The following is a 17,496-nucleotide window of genomic DNA, read 5'->3' as shown; positions in this document are numbered from 1 at the left end:
GTAATTGATATTAAGGACCTCAGATGAAAGTTATAAGCAGTGTATCCATAAGGAACTGCTTTTTAGAGTATTTTGGCTGCAAGATTAATGCTGTGGGCTGAGAGTCTAAAAGACATGCAGGAGGCTGTGATCCTTCATTTTGGCACTCATTTTGACAAACACTTTGTGGTAAATAGAATGGAATGAAGGGGGTGTGTGTATTTGAACATGGTGAAATTATTTTAGCTCGCAACTGGTTTGCACACTATATGATAATATGGCCTTTACACAATATTTTTAATATTAATATTACCTTTACACATTACCACACACACAATTGCCTTTAGCAAGCTCTGTAAAGTCGAAGTCAGAGTTACCTTATACTATTACTGCAGATACCTTATACTATTAAACTATTCTACACTTACAAATACTAATGTACTGTAGCACAGTGGATGGAAAATAAGGACACATGTGCTAATGTTAGTTTATTACACACGAAGGGAATTTCGATGAGACCGTTTTATTTTACTAGGTGCATACGCTCGTGGTTACAGCAGTAGGAACTAATGTCATGTTCACTGTTTCCACCCGAGGGAGGGCATGGTGAACAAGCGTCGGTCACATTGAATCTGTTAGTTTATTTTGTTTGAGATTGTTTGGCAGATTCATCGTTAATTCAAAAGGTAACATGTATTCGAAGAAATTCGGGCGGCTGGCTTACGGGCTGGGCACGGAGACCAGGGCACTTTGTCCGACCAACCTCAAAGGATCAATCCCCTCCGTAATGCGTGTCCTATCCAGTTGGGCAGTTTGTAAACATCAGAGGCACCAGTTTCTACAGCGTCAGCCCGATGACAAGACGGTCAATCGGCCAACTACACTCTCGAAAATACGGTAGGTAGCACTGACATACTGTCAGTTAGCCATTGTTAGCCATGTCTGCTGCAAGTGACATTGCCCTTCAGTAGTGATATTACAGGGCTGTTCATTTCAACTTTTAAATTTCAAATTCAGAAACAGTACCATTTACTATAATTCAACAGTCCGGTGCTATCCTATTCTATGCATCTTAATTTGTCAAACAGGCCTCACGCTTCCAGCATCCGCCAGGTTTCCCACACCACGTTAGACCCTGCAGAGGTAAAGAAGTTTCAGTCCCTAGCCGACAAGTGGTGGGATCAGCAAGGGGAGTTTGCGGCTCTGCACTCCATGAACGACCTGAGAGTGCCTTTCATTAGGTGTGTTAACTAGTATTTCTCTTAACTGTGCAAACCTGACGAACAAGAGGCTATTTAAATGTCGCTGCCTCCCACCATCTCGCTCATTGATTCATTTGACAGACGATGGAGCACATTGTGCGCTGGCGTGTGAGGATGCGTGTTTGTGCCTGGGGGGCATGTTTAAATGAGGGGACATCACTGCAGCTGCTGGTTATTACGATTAACATGAAGAGCGTTGTTTGTTTGCAGCAAGGCCTATGTCCTCCCCCAGTCCCACCACCACCTTTATTTGTTGCTGTGGCTTTGACGCAACCAGTGAAAGCTAGAGTGGATAGGGTCTAATGAGTCTTATCTTGAGGCTTGCAGGAGAGATTGACTGAATGAGGAGTCGAGGAGCCGGGTCTGAAGACCCCACCTCAGGCGGTCACACCTCCTGTCTCGGTGCATGCGTTCAGGCAGGAGATGACAGGAGAAGGGAGCAGAGATATGGGGCCAGGTTCTCCCCTGTGCCCAGGGCCTGAAAGGGGACAGCGGAGTGAGAGCAGGCTGCCCTGTGCTGGGCCTGGCTATGGACCCGCTCAAGGGGAAGAGTCAGCTGAAGGACACTCACGGGGTACCTTGGACTGCTGGGATGCCAGGCGTACGTGAGGTCGCCATGTCCGCGGGGGGGGGGGGGGGGATGGAACCTCTGGATAAAAGGAAAGTGTTGGTGATGGGGGGGGGGGGGTCTGTTGCAACTCCGTGCCATTGCTCATTATGTTGCCCTAATTTCATGCAGACGCCCGCTGTCCTAAATTTCTAGTGATGTGGCCCAGAGGGCAAGCTGACAGTCCCCTCCTGGGTGGGGGTTTAGTTTGCATGGTCGTGAACCTTCACCCCAGTTAACCTTTGACCCCTGTAATTTCAGGGACAATCTGTTGAGCATTCATGGCAGTCAAAGGCCTGGCAGTCCTTTGGCAGGCCTCAGGATCATGGACGTTGGCTGCGGAGGAGGCCTGCTTTCTGAGGTAACAAATATGTTGCTCCTCCAGCTGCTACTGCTGTGTGTGTGTGTGTGTGTGTGTGTGTGTTTATCCGTGCAGTGTTTTGTATGTCAAAAAAGAAAAGACAAAAAAAAAAGGGGTAAGATTAATCAAACCAACACATCATTTCATAAGCTCTAGTTTTTGCAATTGCAAGCTGTCGCATCAAACATTTTATTGTACTTTTTGCTGGATATTATTTGGCCTCAGAGTACAAACATATCTGTTTGATTCAGGCTGAGGCACATGATGGGCATTCGTGAGAAGGCAATGCCTGCCACGTGTATTTAATCCTGCATGTGACTGGACTGGTCACGGTTTGGTGGAAAAGACAGCTTGATGTTTGCCTGGTTTCTTCTTGCTCTGTGAGGCATCTATGTATTTTGGTTTTGGAGGGAGGCTGACTTGGAATTGATATGATATGAAAACCGACCAGCAAAACTGGGTGATTGCAGCAGACAGCATCGCGTCCCATAACTCCAGAGACATACGCACACGCACGCACACACACACACACACACACACACACATACACACACATACATACACGCACATCATCCCTTGCATGTTTGAGTATGGTCAGAAACAATTTGATGTCTTGTAGAATTACATCTCTTTGTTAAGTGTCCTTCACTGCAGATCAGCTGTCCGTTAGGATGTGCTGTTGAGCCGACACAAATGCCTCCCTCAGTCTGCTCTGGCCCTTTGGGCAATCTTCATGACGTCCAGCAGGGGGCAGTAAATAGCAAAGCACTGTATTCTGCACATGCTGAATTATTTAGTTGGTTCTCTCCACGCCATGAAGCGCATAAGGCTGCAACTTTCTTTTGACTGAATTAACCAATAACCCTTTACTATATTACTATTGCTATTGCCTTTGGAAGGTAACCTTAGTAGAAACGCTTAAATAGAGCTTACCAAACAGTGTTTTACATTCACCATCAATAATAACTGCATTAGGTCTCAAACTTCCTACCCTGTTCTTATCAGAGGCACATAGCTCTCTCTTAGAATGATGAAGATAAAGGGAAGCCAGAGGAATGCTTTATAATAATAATAATACACTTTATTTATACAGCACCTTTCTTGCAAAAGAATGCAGCTCAAAGTGCTTAATAGCAAATACATTACGTCCACAAAGAAATTACATGCACAGTGATCCACATAAAAATAGACATCAAATAAACATAAAAACAAGGATATAGTGCCAAAATGTGTACAGCCGCGGAAAAAAATAAAAAAAAGTATAAATTACTGACAACATTTCTACCAAATTTCAAATAAAAATATTGTCATTTAGAGCATTTATTTGCAGAAAAATTACAATAGGTCAAAATAGCAAAATAAATGGAATGTTTTCAGATCTCGAATAATGCAAAGAAATTCATTCTTAAACTACACAATACTAATGCTTTAACTTAGGAAGAGATCAGAAATCAATATCTGGAAACACCGCATCTTTTTTGTTATTTTGACCAATTGTCATTTTTCTGCAAATAATGATCTAAATCAGGGGTTTTCAACTGGTTTTGTCCCAGGGACCACCATTCTGACTAGAAAGTAGTCCGCGGCCCACTGATGTGCCTGCACGCTCGCGTGTGTGCGTTCGTTCGTGCATGTGTGGGGAGGGAGGGGAGACGTGTCAGCGTAATATCTGGGCATGGTGAAGTCCACACAGCCTGTCTATTCGTGGCGAAATGGTAGACAGCGACAGTCTCATATCATTCTCTTGCCCTGTACTTATTCTTCAAAAACAGGTAGTTTGAAAGTTTGCAAAATACACCTCATTGCTTTTGCAACAAGCTCTGGATATTCGGTCTGGCAACTTATACAGAACTTAGCACAGGCTACCATAGACTGGATAGGGCAAGGCTACATTCTGTCAGCGTGAATCACCTTTATATTATTTTAGACATATTTTTCTTATTTCAGACATTTTCCAGAGTAATCTGGAAATGTGCTGAAATATCAAAGCAATTTTTTTTATTTTTTTTTATTTTTTTAAATCGCGGACCCCCTGCAATACCGCCGCGGACCACCGGTTGAAAACCCCTGCTCTAAATTACAGTATTTTTATTTGAAATTCAGTAGAAATGTTGTCAGTAGTTTATAGAATGAAAAAAAAGTGTTAATTTTACTCAAACACATACCAATAAATAGTAAAAAAAGAAAAACTGATAATTAAAAAAAAGTGGTCTCTTAATTTTTTCCGCGGCTGTATATAAAAATAATAATAATAATAATAATAATAATAATAATAATTAAAATTAGCGTAAAAAATTGATCGAGTGCATAAAGATGAGAGAAAAAAAATCATCTTACCCCTTACTATCACGTTATATCATGATGAAGATCAAAGTAAGACACCAAAAAATATATATAATTTAATTAAAAGTATTTATATATAGTGCAAAGTCGTAGCTAGTCTAAGGCTAAGGTGAAGAGGTATGTTTTTAGTTTTCTTTTAAAGATGTTAAGCGAGCTGGCTTCCCTGATGTCTATAGGCAGTATGTTCCATAGATTTGGAACCACAATGCCTTGAGATGACGGCGTGTCAAACAGTCTCTCTCTCTTGCTCTGTTCTTCTCAACATCTCTCTCTTTCTGTCCCTCTCTACCCCTTTCTCTTTCTCTCTCTCTCTCCACCTCTCAACCTTGCGGTGTGTGTGTCTTTCTCTCTCTGCCCTCCCCCTCCCTCTCTCGCTCCCCCAGCCACTGGGTAGACTAGGAGCAGACGTTGTGGGCATTGACCCAGTTGAGGTCAGCGTCCGCACTGCCGAGCTTCACACCTCGTCCGACCCAGAGCTGAGGAAGCGCGTGCAGTACCGGGCCTGCACGCTGGAGGAGGTGGCCCAGGAGGAGGAGGGCGAGACGGAGGACTTCCATGCCGTGGTGGCCTCTGAGGTGGTGGAGCACCTGGCGGACCTGGATATCTTTGCCAGCTGCTGCTACCAGGTGCTCAAGGTGAGGTGATGTGAACAAGCAGGGCTGACAGAAGTGAAACAAAACGTGTGTGTGTGTGTGTGTGTGTGTGTGTTTGTAAAATTGTGTTAATGCACATATTGCATATGTGTTCTTTTATGTGTTTGTCATTCTGTGGATGTTTCTGTGTAAACAAAAACATATATATATGTTCTGAATTTGAGTACTTCTATTGACTCAAATACTCCAAATCAAGCTGAGGATATGTGATTAGGAAATATATTGTCCAAAGTGTGTGTGTGTGTGTGTGTGTGTGTGTGTGTGTGTGTGTTTGTGTGTGTTTGTGTGTGTGTTCTGGGTCAGTGTGCTAGGGGAAATCCCTGTAATCTTCTTTAAAGTTACAGCCAGTTTCTCTGTGTCCTCTCTCCCCACATCTATAATCCCACTCCTGCTCATTTCACTAGAGCACAAAACTACAACACCAAGGAGCTGTAATCATCTGATCCGATATGTAGTGTCTGCAGTATAGAGGTGCTGAGATGCAGGAGGTGAATTAATACATGGCAGATAAACACCGTACCACCCCACTACTCTTTATCCAGTCTTCTTCAAGGCCAAAGCTGGTCTCTCAACTTCTCAACTGAAAATTCTTTCACAACTGAAATCTTTCTGCTCTTGTCATTAGTGCGTAAAACCAGCAAGATGGTGATCTATAATTTTGTCAGTAGTAGATCTTATTTTTAGAAGTTATATTTAGGGGGAGCATTCATTCAGCAATACTCTTCACTAAACAGAACCAATTTGAATCCGCTTATTTTGGTAATTCAACCTGTAGAGCTCTGCGTCAGGGGTTCCTGTTTTACAGATACAGACAAAAATGTCTACTTCCCCCATATTGTAAAGCATGCATATAACCCAACCCACACCTCCATTGAAAACACCAGGAGCTCTGTTCTGACTTGCATCACAGGCACCTTAACCTTGAACGAATGAAGGTGAATCTGTGATCATGAAGTGTAGATGTGAGTTGTGCTTTTCTCCTCTGTGCAGCCAGGGGGCTCCCTCTTCATCACCACCATCAGTAAGACCAACCTGTCTTACGCGCTGGGCATTGTGGCGGCTGAGCAGTTGCTGCGTATCGTGCCCAGTGGCACGCACGACTGGGAGAAGTTCATCACCCCTGTGGACCTGGAGAGGCTCCTGGAGTCCAGTAAGTGCACTGTTCTCTCCTCCTGCCTTCTTCTCCATCTCTGAGCGCTTCTATGAAGACATTGGGTGTTTTCTCAAAATCAAGGATTCGTCCTTGGTAGGACATGTCCTTCCAAGTCGGGTCCTTTACAGGCTGGGCAAGATTCCTTCCTAGCATTTCGAGAACAAACAATGGAACATGACAAGGTGTGCAGGTATGCGTCAATGAAAAGCTCCCGCCTTCAAATTCCATGCTATTTTTTAATTTGTAATTTTAAAGGCTCTGGTATGTTCGCATTGGATCGTGACAAGGACCCTTCCTTGAGTTTGAGAAGCACCTACTGGTCTCTGTATCCCGAGAAACTCCAGCGAAGCTTTGATCCGCTTTTCCTTTTTGTCTCCCTCCTTCTTTCCCTGTATCATTTTTCACAACCATCCATCTTGCCCTCTCCCCCTGCCTCTGTCTTTCAGTGTTTCTGTCTGTCTCTCCCTCCCTCTGTGTTCTCTCGGACCTCTGATCTTTGGGGCTGGGGCCTCACGGTGGTCATACAGTGTTAGAGGCCCAGTCCTGAACTACCTCACTTCCTATTCTAAAAAATGGCCTTGTGGGTCTCTGGAGTCTTGTGCTTTTGTCAGTATGACGACAGCTTTCCAATTTCGGCCGAGAGCCTTTTTCCAAGAAAGAGTGTGCAGTCACTGACTTGGCACTCCGTGTAGTCATTAGGCAGATGCTTTTCTCAGAAGAGACATGATGATCAATGCCAGCACTCAATTTTATCAGCAATTATGCTCCTTGGAAATCCACCCCTTAGAGGCAGATTTACTTAGAGAGGTGGTAATTATGGGCAAATGTGTGACAAGATGTGCCTGGGGGGGGGGGGGCTTTTTAAAGCAGAACTGCGTTCTGGCAAGACGATTTGCATCATGTTTTTGAGAAACAATACAGTATCACAGAACATATCATCACAATTTCCTTACACCTCTTATTTAAAGTGGTTGAGCTGCATGGAAACTCCCAGTGGCACAAAAGCCATTTAGAAGTGCCACAGAGAATTCTAATTGTGCCTTCCCTGGGTGCTGACTCTGTTCTGCTCTACGGTGGCCTTAATCCTCAGTGAGCTCTAACAGTTCACAAACTTGACACCAAATATTTTTAGTTGATGATTTTTACCTGCAGATGCCCTTAAAAAAGTGTCTGACATATGATTTCAACATTTTATGGAGATTTAGATGTTTAGATGTAGGACCTTTTACTTAAGGATATCTCCTTTTAAACAGGCCAAAGTTGCATTGAACATTTTTTTTCGACAAATTTCTGTTTTAAAAAAGAGGTGATGTGTCCCACAAGTGGGTTTTGAGGCTTATTGTTATAATATTTTCACTCTTGAAAACTGATGGATGATGTAAATTATGAGCTCTACATATTAGTGTTATCATTTTATAATGTTTAATATATTAATGTAATAAAATCACCTGTTTTGCACTCAGCTGGCTTCCAGGTGGAGTCAATCCGGGGCATGCTGTTCAACCCGCTGTCTGGATCCTGGAGCTGGACACAGAGCACATCCATTAATTATGCCCTGCATGCCGTGAAGCGCTCCGAGGAGCCGCAACCGGACCGGGCCCGTGCAGGGAGTGAGGAACCAGATCACAACGAGACGCTATCACGAGGAGCCGCCGCTGGACAGAACTGAGTGTGTGTGTGTCTGTGTGCATGCGTGTGTGTGAGTGTGTGCGTGTGCGTGTGTGGACATGTGAGTGAATGTTTCAGAGAGTGACACATTATAAATATGTCGAATACATCACATATCTGTAGAAATAAATGAGATCGCTCTCTGAGACAATGTGTGTGTGTGTGTGTGTGTGTGTGTGTGTGTGTGTGTGTGTGTGTGTGTGTGTGTGTGTGTGTGTGTGCATGCGTGTGTGTGTAGGCAATGTGAGTGAGAGTGGAACTTGTAAACATATGTTCAAATAACTTTATCAGAGAAATCTCTCTGGCTGAGAGAGTCTAAATGAATCACTCTTAATATATTCAAAACTACAGGAACTCTCTGAACTGAAATGATGTGCGTGTGACGTGTGTGTCCATTGCTTAGAATGCCGACATGCCAATACGGCAAGGCATCTGCTCTGGTTAACTGAAATAAAACGGTGTGTTATTTAGCATGCCATTTGTCTGTTTGGTGCCTGGTAGACTACACCTTAAAGTTGTAAGTTCACCCCCCAGCTCTAAGCCCAACTGTACTCACTGCATAATTTTGAAGACTGCTAAGAGGGAGGCATGGTGGTTGAGTCCCAAACTGTTCTTTCTGCGTCAGCATTGGCCTGGCAAGGTTCTTGATGATTTGAAACATTATATTCCATTTTAAAATGCTAATTTTGGCAAAATAACTCATAATTCATGTGTTTCCTCATCCTGCATATTGTTGTTCATTTTGCAAATCAAACCATTTTAAGGTTTAACTAACTGTAGATACCATGAGGACTTTACCCGATTGTAACTACACCGGGCATAATATAGTAGTTCATGTTCTTGTAGGTTTACCACTTGCGTGTCATTTGTAGCAGAATGCGAGAATACGGATGTAATGATCCTCAAACTGACGTGCCACTCATCTCTATGGTGACTTGGCAAAATAACTGGTTTCTGTTTAAGATATTATGCAACCGAGAACGAGCCCTCCAACCCAAAGCATGTATTTTCTCCGTCTTTGTAGTAGGCTACACAACACTCCATGTTGTTAAATAACATACTTCTCCATTGGATTATCAGTGGGATGCTGTTCTCCTAAATATAATGCTCTGCATGCTTTTAATTAACTGTGACCTATGTCCTATGAGCCTATGTGTCAGTTTTAAGTTTAGGCACAGTTGTGAAAATAATGCTTTCACTGATACTTGCAGGTACTGTATGTCACATACCATGCAGGTTTTGTCTTATTAAACTTCAACAAAAACAACCACAAACCTTTAACAACGCGAGGCATTCGTCATAATGTAACATTGAAGTAGGAATTAACCTTTTACCAAGTACCTAGTTGCTCGCTAACGCTCCCCTTCCACTGTCAACGCGTATAGATCGGTCATACGGTTGGGGTAGGTACTGGTTTGTTTGGACGCGAGAAGATCCGTGATGTAACCGACCTTAAAGAAGCCTTATGAAACCATGACCAAAACAAAGTTCTGTTAACGGACGACACGGAACACACTGCCCACACACCTGGAGTGCCATCATCCAGAACACCGAGATGAGTGTCTTTCTTTATATCCGACGTTATTGCCGCGTAAGTATCCAATAAATATATATGGAAAAAAAACTATCACTGTAATAACTAAGGCTAAGTAGTCTGAGCCGTCTTTGGTTGACTGACATGACAAAATTAGATAATAAAAAGTAAACTCTCACGACAGGAAGCGAAACATGATATTGCTAAATGTATTTGGCTATAAATGTATTAGGCTTAGTAATAATATGTTCGTAATTTGGACAGATACAAATCGGCCTGGGATACAAAATGTATAACAACATGTCGTTACTACATTTTTGGTTGACTTGAAATTGTATAATAGAGCACCTAATACCACTATTATTCCTATATGTTTATTGCAAACTAAATATCACAACAGTAAATTATGTGAATAGATTTCCTGTTCAGTTTATGATATGGTCCTCCTTTGAGCCTCCCATACTGTAGGAGTGCTAAGCAGTCAAGGCGTGGTGACATCACTGGGATCTGTGGGAACTGATTGGTACAGACAAAGGCACTCAGCATCCACGGAGGAGGCAGGCAGTGAGCGACTACGGGGACCAGTTCCTGTCAGGATGCCTTTTTCGCCATTTAGTGGCTCAGCTAACATAATCATGAGGGGACACCGGTAGAGCATTTAGATGAGGCCGTGTAGGGCGGGTGGAAAGCCTAGGGTGGAGGTCCAGAGAGATAATGTTCTGGGGAACCTGCTTAGCCTCTTCCCGGTCTTACGTTGTGGAACTCGGGCGGAATCAGAGCCTGCCCCTCGGACTCGTCGGCTCTGATGAGCGCCTCTCCTTTTATGGATACATCATCGCCTTTCCTCTACAGGACTACGGTGGGATCATGTCCAGTTTGGGCTCGGAGTCCTGGTGGAGGAAAACGCTGTATATCACGGGTGGTGCTCTCCTTGCTGCCGCTGCCTACCTTCTACACGAGCTGCTGTCCATCAGGTAGGATATCACACAGCCTCATCCGATGCTCGTGCGTGAAGGGTGTTTATGGGTATTATGTCTTACTTTAATGTCCAACATTAACACGTCAAACAAGTTCAGGGTTCACTACCCAGCCACTGTCCTCATCTAATTTCTGTCCCTTCTGCACACGAGTGCCCTCAATTCCCAAATCTGTGTGTGGATTTGGTTGCTAAGCACCAGAACACCCATCGGTGCGAACAGTTGTTCTGTGGAGTGAAATTCACGTCGAGTTTCCAAGTCTTTTTATTTATTTTTAATCTGATTTGTTTACGTGCAGCTCAGCACGAGCAGGCAATAATCCTCTCACCTCCTCTTTTCGCTCCAGATGATGTCCACAGCTGAGTCGGTGTGTCACGTGTAGGTTTATGCCAAGCTGCGTGTCCGTTTCCCTAGGCAGACTGTTGCCCGGACGTCCTCTACACCGCCTCCTAACGTGAGCGACCTAGGTCGTTTAGAGAGAGAAAAAAAATCGAATTGTAGGTGTGTCTTCGCGTGAGTGAGGGGATGTGCTCTTGGCTAATCTGTCCGAATTCGGGGGTTAGGTGTGGTCTATTGTTAATGTGATGAGCGCTTTTCTCTTTCATTTTAAGCTTTCACAGCTTTTGCAAGCTTTCACTGCGGTAGTCTTAAAATGCGCCGGCCTACTGCATTGTTATTCCAGACCTCTTGCTCTGTCTGTTTGATCAGGATTCCAGGAATGCGAAATCAAAAAACACTTTTCAAAATATTGGAGATACGTGGAGACATGGAGGCGTTATTGGCTACATATACAGATGATAAATGCCGTGTTTAACAGGATAAGGCCCGAAGCTGACATTTGTAAATAATGATTGGTACCTTGGTACCTTGGACAGCGACAACACGAGCCAAAGCACAGGATCGTATGCTAGGAAGTGATAGATTGGAAGGAATTTGAAGTAGAACGAGTAGGCCGATGGCTGTTATACGAAGCAGCCTAAGACTAAATGTCTTTATGATATTGCCACCTGCACTCTCCCGTTGTCATTTAATATGAGCTTACCCAGCTCCGGAAATATCCATCTGAGAAATTGTAATGTGATGGACATGGCATACGTCATTCACAGTTGAAGCTGAGATCAGAATATTTGCTTCTCTGGGTTGAATTATTTATGAAGGAACCAGATGTCCTCAGACTGTCCTACTGCACCAGAAGAAATATGCCAATCTGTTGGAGGCTTAGGCTACATTGTCAACAATGAAGCAAGTTTAAAATCATGCACTGGACTGCTGTTTTTTCTCTTTTAAACATTTGGTGCCTTTTAATGTTGTCCAGTTTGAAGCCTCTGGGATAGCTGTCTGGATTCAGGTTAATAAAATGTCCATGATTATACAAATACCCGTCTTATCTGTGTCACTGATAGGAAGCATGTGTGTTTCTCTCTCTCTCTCTCTTTCTCTCTGTTTCTTTCTCTGTGTGTGTGTGTGTGTGTGGAGACATTTTTGTTGCCTAGTGTATTTAGGCGAATTATCAGGATATGTTGCTCTGAGTACTGTTGAGTATTCCCTCTGATTTAGATGCTTTAGCTAGGTGTGTGTGTGTGTGTGTGTGTGTGTGTGTGTGTGTGTGTGTGTGTGTGTGTGTGTGTATGTATGTATGTATGTATGAACACACTCCTATTCTAAAATAAGGCCCTGCTGATGTGTTTCACCTTCTAGGCTAGCTCAGGGGGTTTCAATGCTATACCATCTCTGCTTTTCTTAAACACAGGCAATTAGGCCTTTGGACCCAGACATCTCTTCTCCAGGAGGTAGCTGACACTTTGGGGCATCTGAGCCAGATAAACTCCAGAGCCGGTCCCCCTCTGGGCCATGTCTCACTGTGTTTTTAATCCATTTCCTATTTGGTGCATTTTTCCCCTGAGCTCCAGCTTCTATTTCTCAATTGTTCCCTAATAAGGAGAGAGTGTACACTGCTGCCTGGAGAAAAAGCGCTGCACCCAGCATTTTTTTTTTTCCAGAGCGCTCCAACTTATTTGTGCAAACGGCTCAGAGCGCTTCTAGTTGAAAATCACTGAACTCTTGAGAAAAGTGCTGGTGTTGCCACTGTCACTCCTCAGCACCCTGCCAGAGAAAACCCACCCTTAGGGACTCTAAACATAATGGTTCCGTTGTGACTGCCTAATGAGGTATATGGAGTTGAGTGTACATTTGATGATCCACATCATGACCTTGTGAGTGTGAAAGTGAGAGTGTGCTATTGTTTTGTCTTTAGGAAAGAGGAGGAGATGGACTCGAAGGACGCCATCATCCTGCACCAGTTCTCCCGGCCAAAGAGCGGCGTGCCCAGCCTCTCCCCCTTCTGTCTCAAGATGGAGACTTACCTGCGCATGGTGGACCTTCCCTATCAGGTAACACGCGCCACACACTCATCACAATCACACTCGGGGGGGGGGGGGGGGGGGGGGTTATGCAGTGGCGAACTGGTCACAGCTGCACATCACAGAGTGGAGGGGGGAGCAGATATGGAGGAGAAGATGGTGAGAGGCGATTGAAGCATCGTAAACTGATCCAGCATTGTGAGAGACAAGCTTCTGTGCAGATATAAAGGGTAAACAAACAGCAAAGGTGAATGGTGTGTATGTCAGGCTTTGGGCAAGGATGAGAAATAAGCCACCTAGGCTCTGGACTTTATTGTTGACTTAAAATTCAGCCCTTCAGCAAGCCCTGTTTGGCTTGCTTTGCGCTGTGCTCTTTCTTGCTGTTATTTCGTTTCACTGGTTTGATCTTGGCATTATTGATGAAGATAATCAACAGTAAATCACAAAATGAGATACGCCTGTGACGTTCAGTCGGCCCATGTTTGTTTCATCCTCTGACCTCTATGCAACAAGCGGATTGTGTTCATATATACAGTAACCATATAGTGTGCCATTGTTTTATGTTTCTGCCAGGAAATGACTCTTAACTGGTCTTTGGACAGTTTTAAACTCTAATAATGATACACCTTAATCAATAATTCAATGTATCTTATATCTAGTTGTAATTGTGCTTTTATTTGGACTTAGATTAGAATGTATTTGCATTTCTGGTTGAATATTCTGTTAAGAGAGAGATTGTCCTGAGGGAGGTGTTAAAGGTTTCAGCAAATGACTCAGAGATGTACAAGGCCTCATGAATACAGGGTTATACACCTTATACTCACAGGGCATATAACTGAAATATTTCAATGGCCATTTAGAAGATTCTTAGGTTGAGCTCTGTATGAGTGAACTTCTGTGTCTCTCTCCCCTGGTTGCGCACCATTGTAAAAGATTAAACCTGTTTCCTGAACTGATCATAACTCTGACTGAGTCTCCAAATATACAGTACAGTATAAAATGAATACTCTCAATGGGAACCTTAGCTGCCATTAGGAATTTCCATTTGAAACAAGCCCAAATGCTTAACATTAGCTGCTGTTAGAGATTTCCATTTAAAACAAGCCCAAATGCTTGCTATTTGTGCCCATAATAACAGACCTGTTTGATGTGCAAATAGTCCCTTTCACCCCTGACTAAGCTCCCCTCCCTGTTGGATGTGTAAGTATATGCTCCACAGGGGTTGGAGGGAGCACTGACAAAAGGGAAAATATGTAGTTGTCAGATGTACTAAACCACATTACATTTGAATTGTACAAACTGGTCTTGTTTCTCTTTAAAACATGATATTGTGTTGAACCACCTAATTGAGACACAGAGTTGACCTTATTCAACTCAATCATGTAAGGTAAGTGAAAAGCAGTGCAGTAAGTTCACCACAGGGAATGTAAACGATCACTTGGGGTCTCTGGAGAAGCTTGCTGCCACCACTTCCTTGTTATCTGGATTCCCATCAGCCTTTGCAAGAATATTGAAATAATCAAGCTTAGATATTAATGCTGCCAAAAGTATGGCAACTATTACTGTTAGTTGTTCTCAGACACCAATACATTTCAGGAAATGGGCTGTGTCTTTATGTGGGGTTTGAAATCCCTAATACTTTATTGCCACCATGTGCATGTTCGAGCGTAAGCACGTAATTTCTAGATGCAGTGACATTGCAATATATGGATCTAGAAGCAGTGACATTGCCATATATTGATCTAGAAGCAGTGACATTGCAATATATTGAAATAGCTGTAGTGAAATTGCAATATATTGATCTAGCTGTAGTGTCATTGAATATTTTCAATACAACCTGTATAAGATAATACTCAGTATGCCTGCTAATCAGACCTGCTTCAAACTTAAATGTTGAAGTTACATGATTAAAAAAAAATATCTATGGCACCTATTTCACTTTGAACAGTTTTATTGGAGCTAGTTGGAGCTAGTCTGTTTTATAATGGACCTAAACAAATTTAAATGAAACAGATATGCTGTGTTGATTTAACCCATTTCATTCATGTGCAACTGATGTCCACATTGCAATGAAGTCAATCCAAGGAAATGTTTTTTTTTTTCAGTGAAAGTAGCCTGCTAGTGGTGGATAATATCCAGGGCATGAATTAGGAGTCAGGTGCAACCATACCAGCTAGCAGCTCACTCAAATAGATCCAGTCCAGATTTGACTTGGATCACATGGAACTGGAGCAGACCAGATCAGTGCAGGCTCCCTTCAGTTGGTCATCTGCTGTCTGAGATATCTGAGAGTTTGCTCTCTGTAGAGTATCACTATTCTTACACCAGGGGGTGGCATCAGTATACTAAGACTCAGCAGGAGAAGCCATGTACACAGGCAACAAAAGCAAAGCTTTAATGTGTGTGAGGAAGACTGTAATGGAAGCTGTTTATTTATTTATTTGTTTGTTTGTTCTGTCTGTGCTATCCAAAGCATTGGCACTGAGTCTTCCATTCTTCTGCAAATAGCTTCTGGCCCTTTAGGTAACAATGTTTGAGCAGATGTTGTGGCGAGAATAGGATCTCACTACACCTTTTCTTTCAATCAGAAGACCGGAGACTGGATGTAGAAATCTGGAGGTTTATTGTAATCAATAAGCTACAATAAGGAGATGGTCCATGGATTAGCTCAATCTCATTGTATGAATGTTGGGTCAGAGTTTTTAAAGGAACCTAGTTCTTCCCACTCTCTTGTGTTTGGCTGTTCTGCAAGGCCAATCAGAACTAACCCCATTCTTTAACTTTTTCTCCTAACTTCTCTGTGTGTGTGTGTGTGTGTATCTGGATCCCCTGAGGCTCCCTGAGATCCTCTAATCGGACCTAAGACCCCCTCCTCACCGGGGGTTTCTTGGAATGTGCCTGTGCCGTGACTTTAGTGCTGACTTCAGTGAAGCATGTCTATGGCTAGGTTACTGCTTCCCGCCTAATCTGCCTCTCCTACAGTGAGACTTTCATACTGATGAGTTAATCCATAAAAAAACATAACATAAAAAATATCCCACATAGACAGCAAAGGATTCCTGTTTGTCACAGTATAGAATCGAAGCTTGAAGAAAACAAATTTTGTGCTACTCTGTGTCACTAGAGTTCTGCATTCAAAGGGCATTGGATCAGCTTACAAATCTAAACATCCACTCAATCTTTATTTGTTCTCACCTGTATTTAAACTAAATTCCCTACTGTGTCTCGAGAATCATGCAGTAATACATATCTGAACATGTTACAATAGCTGTAGGCCAGCTGTGATCATCTGTGTGAGTGTTGTGTCATTTTTCCTGTATTGATCATAATGTCCTCTCCTCCTCTCTCTCCAGAACTACTTCAATGGGAAGCTCTCCCCACAAGGTAAGATGCCCTGGATAGAGTACAACAAGCAGCAGGTGTCTGGAACAGAGTTCATCATTGACTTCCTGGAGGACAACCTGGGAGTGAACCTTAACAAGAGCCTGAGCGCGGAGGAGAAGGCCGTGTCTCGTGCCATCACCAAGATGGTGGAGGAGCATCTCTATTGGTGAGTCAGTGCCAAGGATGATTCACCCCAGGGGTCAGGGATGGGAGACCTCAATCTGTTTTACTGGAAGTGACCCACTGGTGCTGAAATATGATCTCATTGGGGAAGTGGTTTGTGATCTTCTTTATTGGTAGATATTGAGTGGAACTGTGGGAGAGGGTTGCCGGATCTATGTGTTGAATTCGTTAGATGACTTGACTTCCTTGCTGATCCTCACTTTGCTGATCTTTCTAGAATGTTCCGTCCTGATCAGACAAACATGGTTTTGTGGGTTTGATTTGGGTTTTTCTTCTTAGGAGATCGTAATATATTTAAACAAACATACCCCTAAACTGTATACTCTAATGTTAACCTCTGCTTCACTGTCAGTTGCCTCTGGTCTTTCAACCCATCACTTGTTTCCTACTGTCTCTATCTCTCTCCCTCTCTCTCTCATCGACCTCTCCCTTCAAGATAGATCTATATTTAGGTCCACATATGGTAATGGACTGAATAATTGATGGGTGTGTGGGACAGTGGAGGGGCTAGTTGTTCTTATTGAGGCTAGGTGTTGCTTTCAGCTTTCAGTCTGAGGGCGTATGGTGAAATACTGTGCACTTTAGCTCCATAAATAAAGGTGACTGACTCCAGTATGCACACCATGACAGGAGAGACCCCAAGCTGCCTGAACTATAGAACTACTCAACTCACTTTCTCTATCAAAATCAACCCACAGGACACAGGACCTTTCTTCAGTTTCAGTTTTTGAGTACTATTTCATCAGTTTTTTCGTTTTTTTAAACAGTAAAGTGCCATGTTTAACCCTAATATTATTAATATGAAGACTAGGATTTTACTATAAACAGTGAAAAGGCAAGTTAAATGCTACTGTTATTATTATGAAGACTTTAAATGAGCATATGGATGCCTCCCAAAGCAGCTGAAAGCAGATGGCATGGTATCCCACAGAATAATGGGATCCCTCATTGACTTCCTCCTCTTTTAGTAGGAGCCAGACAGAAATACTACTGTGAAGTCATCATCGGGTTTTATATGTGTCCACTTAGCTG

At 43.1% G+C, this 17,496-nt stretch overlaps 2 protein-coding genes across 2 annotated transcripts in view; both read left to right on the top strand.

Moving 5' to 3' along the window:
• Positions 1 to 588: 588 nt before the first annotated feature.
• Positions 589 to 8,477, top strand: coq3 (coenzyme Q3 methyltransferase). Its single transcript, XM_080858596.1, has 6 exons — positions 589 to 876; positions 1,068 to 1,220; positions 2,110 to 2,209; positions 4,936 to 5,187; positions 6,196 to 6,355; positions 7,822 to 8,477. The coding sequence occupies exons 1-6, from the start codon at positions 671 to 673 to the stop codon at positions 8,025 to 8,027; spliced, it is 1,077 nt and encodes a 358-aa protein (XP_080714722.1). The 5' UTR covers positions 589 to 670; the 3' UTR covers positions 8,028 to 8,477.
• Positions 8,478 to 10,274: 1,797 nt separating this feature from the next.
• Positions 10,275 to 17,496, top strand: part of faxcb (failed axon connections homolog, metaxin like GST domain containing b) — a gene marked incomplete at both ends in the record, with an annotated part of 12,901 nt that continues 5,679 nt past the window's right edge. Inside the window, 3 exons of the mRNA XM_080857471.1 lie at positions 10,275 to 10,534; positions 12,792 to 12,927; positions 16,251 to 16,447. Coding sequence (XP_080713597.1) covers positions 10,275 to 10,534; positions 12,792 to 12,927; positions 16,251 to 16,447 — 593 coding nt within the window. The remainder of the gene's footprint in view (positions 10,535 to 12,791; positions 12,928 to 16,250; positions 16,448 to 17,496) is intronic.

The sequence above is a fragment of the Sprattus sprattus genome (assembly GCF_963457725.1).
Source record: "Sprattus sprattus genome assembly, chromosome: 19".
Classification (NCBI taxonomy): domain Eukaryota; kingdom Metazoa; phylum Chordata; class Actinopteri; order Clupeiformes; family Clupeidae; genus Sprattus; species Sprattus sprattus.
Note: the sequence above shows the minus strand (reverse complement) of the source record. Positions and strands in the feature narration are given on the sequence as shown.